General features: G+C 35.6%; 1 protein-coding gene across 1 annotated transcript in view; it reads left to right on the forward strand.

The window, feature by feature from the left end:
- Window positions 1–487: 487 nt before the first annotated feature.
- The window catches only part of LOC106870228 (DNA helicase MCM9-like), a 9,262-nt gene continuing 7,568 nt past the window's right edge, over window positions 488–2,181 (forward strand). Inside the window, exons 1-2 of the mRNA XM_052978232.1 lie at window positions 488–498; window positions 852–952. Coding sequence (XP_052834192.1) covers window positions 488–498; window positions 852–952 — 112 coding nt within the window. The remainder of the gene's footprint in view (window positions 499–851; window positions 953–2,181) is intronic.

The raw sequence follows: 2,181 nt of genomic DNA on the forward strand, positions 1-2,181 counted from the left end.
ACATGCATGTAAAATGTAAGCTAAAAAAAAAATTGGAAACTAAAATTTAAAAATTAAATTCAGTTGGCAAAAGTCTTGGATAAAATTTAGTATAGTCTGGTGGAAAAACTGGGATAGTCATTCAAAACTATCTACAATTGAGATAGCTTGTGAAAAGCCGAAGGTTTTTTTTTATTTTTTTTACTGTGTATGTTTGAATAGACAGGGATGTATTCACTAGAGGGGGAATACTGAGACCAAAGATTTGCTATCCATAGGAGATCATTTGGCATTTCATAACATATTTATTGGCATATCTTCAATGGCCAAAGAGCTCTATCTTCTGGTTTAGAGCATATTAGACACTGTCCAGTGAATACATTCACACTTGTCCTAAATAAGGTTATTTTTACAAATATTCTATAGAATTGATAGCCAGCACTGATTTTTGTTATGATGTTTCGTATCCAAGACATCAGATGTCAAACAATGAGATCAAAAATGAAAAATGCATAATGGGTGAGTATGCCATACTTCAGGAGTTTTTGCTCCTTCATCATCACCCATCCATGAACTCATTAATCATCCACAAACTCATTGCTTAAATAGCCACTGTATACAGCGGTGTAACTTTATTGGATCTACCAATTTTACATATTAAACACATTCCTGGAAGCTGGTACGTAAATATTAATGACTTGTAAGTATGTGGTATTTCATTGTGCAGCCATAATATACTACACAGTATATTAAACATCTTTATAAATCAACATTACGTTCTACTGCGTTAGCAGATTGTGACTGTATTCAGTTTGTTATCCTTCACTCTCTCTTCCTAACCTCTTACTGTGTTTTCCCTTTTATTACCACAGAGTACTCCAAGCTTATTACCGTGCACAGAGGAGTGCAGATGATCGCAATGCTGCACGAACAACAATGCGCCTCTTACAGAGTATTATTCGGCTTTCTCAAGGTAAATTATGTATGGCTTGTGTGCCAAGTTTCTGTTGATGTTTTCTTCCTTTAGTGTGTGTGTGTGTACCCTGACCTTCACAGTCCTTTTTCTTATTCCTTCCTTCTACAGGCTGTTCTTCAGTATGTGTATGTGCATCCAAATTTCTATACACCCCTTTCTTCATTATATATATATGTATATATATATATATATATATAAGAATAGGAAGGGTTTACATTACTGATGATCTGAACCAATAGGCACGCTGTGTAAGTGCTGTAATTGGTAATCTGTTAGGATCCAGGTTCACAACGAAGGCTGGAGCTAGGAATCTGTAGCAGGCTGCTGAGTCAGCAGGTATAAATTAAAAGAAAAGGGAAACAAAACCAAGGCTGGGCAAGCTTATCAGATCATTTTGAATATTTTAATTAAAGTAAAGTAAAGGTGAATGAAAGTAAGGAAAAGTAGAAGTAATGTCTTACAGCTGTTTCTGGGTATTCTTTCATCAGAGACGAGGTGTGTGTGCAGGAAAGTTCTAGACAGAAAATTTAAAGTAGATAGAAGTATAAAGTTCATAGTTCATTTTGTTCCAGAGGGTATGGGGGTTTATTAATATTTCCCAGTGTATGGGGATGTTAATCAACATATTGAAACCATTATTGATCCAATACCTGGGATAACCCAGAAACAGCTATAAGACATTATTTACTTCTACTTCTTACTTTCATTCACCTTTACTTTAATTAAAATATTCAAAATGATCTGAGAAGTTTGTTCTGCCTTGGTTTTCCTTTCCTTTTCCTTTTATATATATATATATATATATATATATATATATATATATATATATATATAGATAGATATACAGGGTGTGATGGACAAATTTTCACACAACATAGTAGGGTCAGTTGGGCACCACCTGCAAGAAAAACAGCTCTATGACTCAATTCACTCTGCCAGAAGTTTGGAAATGACATGCTGTACTGCTTGGCATTTGCACTGGAAGCTTCAGTATGAACAGATGGTGAACTCAGAACAACAGCATTGGCTTGCTGTGTCCCCAAAACTTGTACCAAGAGTGATAAAAATTAAACATCCAGTCAACATCATGATATTTGAAGTGATCATTAGTGATGGCAACATTATGCCTCCATTCATTTTCCCACACAGCCTCAAACTCAACACAGAGGCCTACATCAAGTGCCTGGAAGAGGTAGTGCTGCCCTGGGTCATGAGGGTAGCTGCTG

The sequence above is a fragment of the Octopus bimaculoides genome, unplaced genomic scaffold (genome assembly GCF_001194135.2).
Source record: "Octopus bimaculoides isolate UCB-OBI-ISO-001 unplaced genomic scaffold, ASM119413v2 Scaffold_18290, whole genome shotgun sequence".
NCBI lineage: Eukaryota > Metazoa > Mollusca > Cephalopoda > Octopoda > Octopodidae > Octopus > Octopus bimaculoides.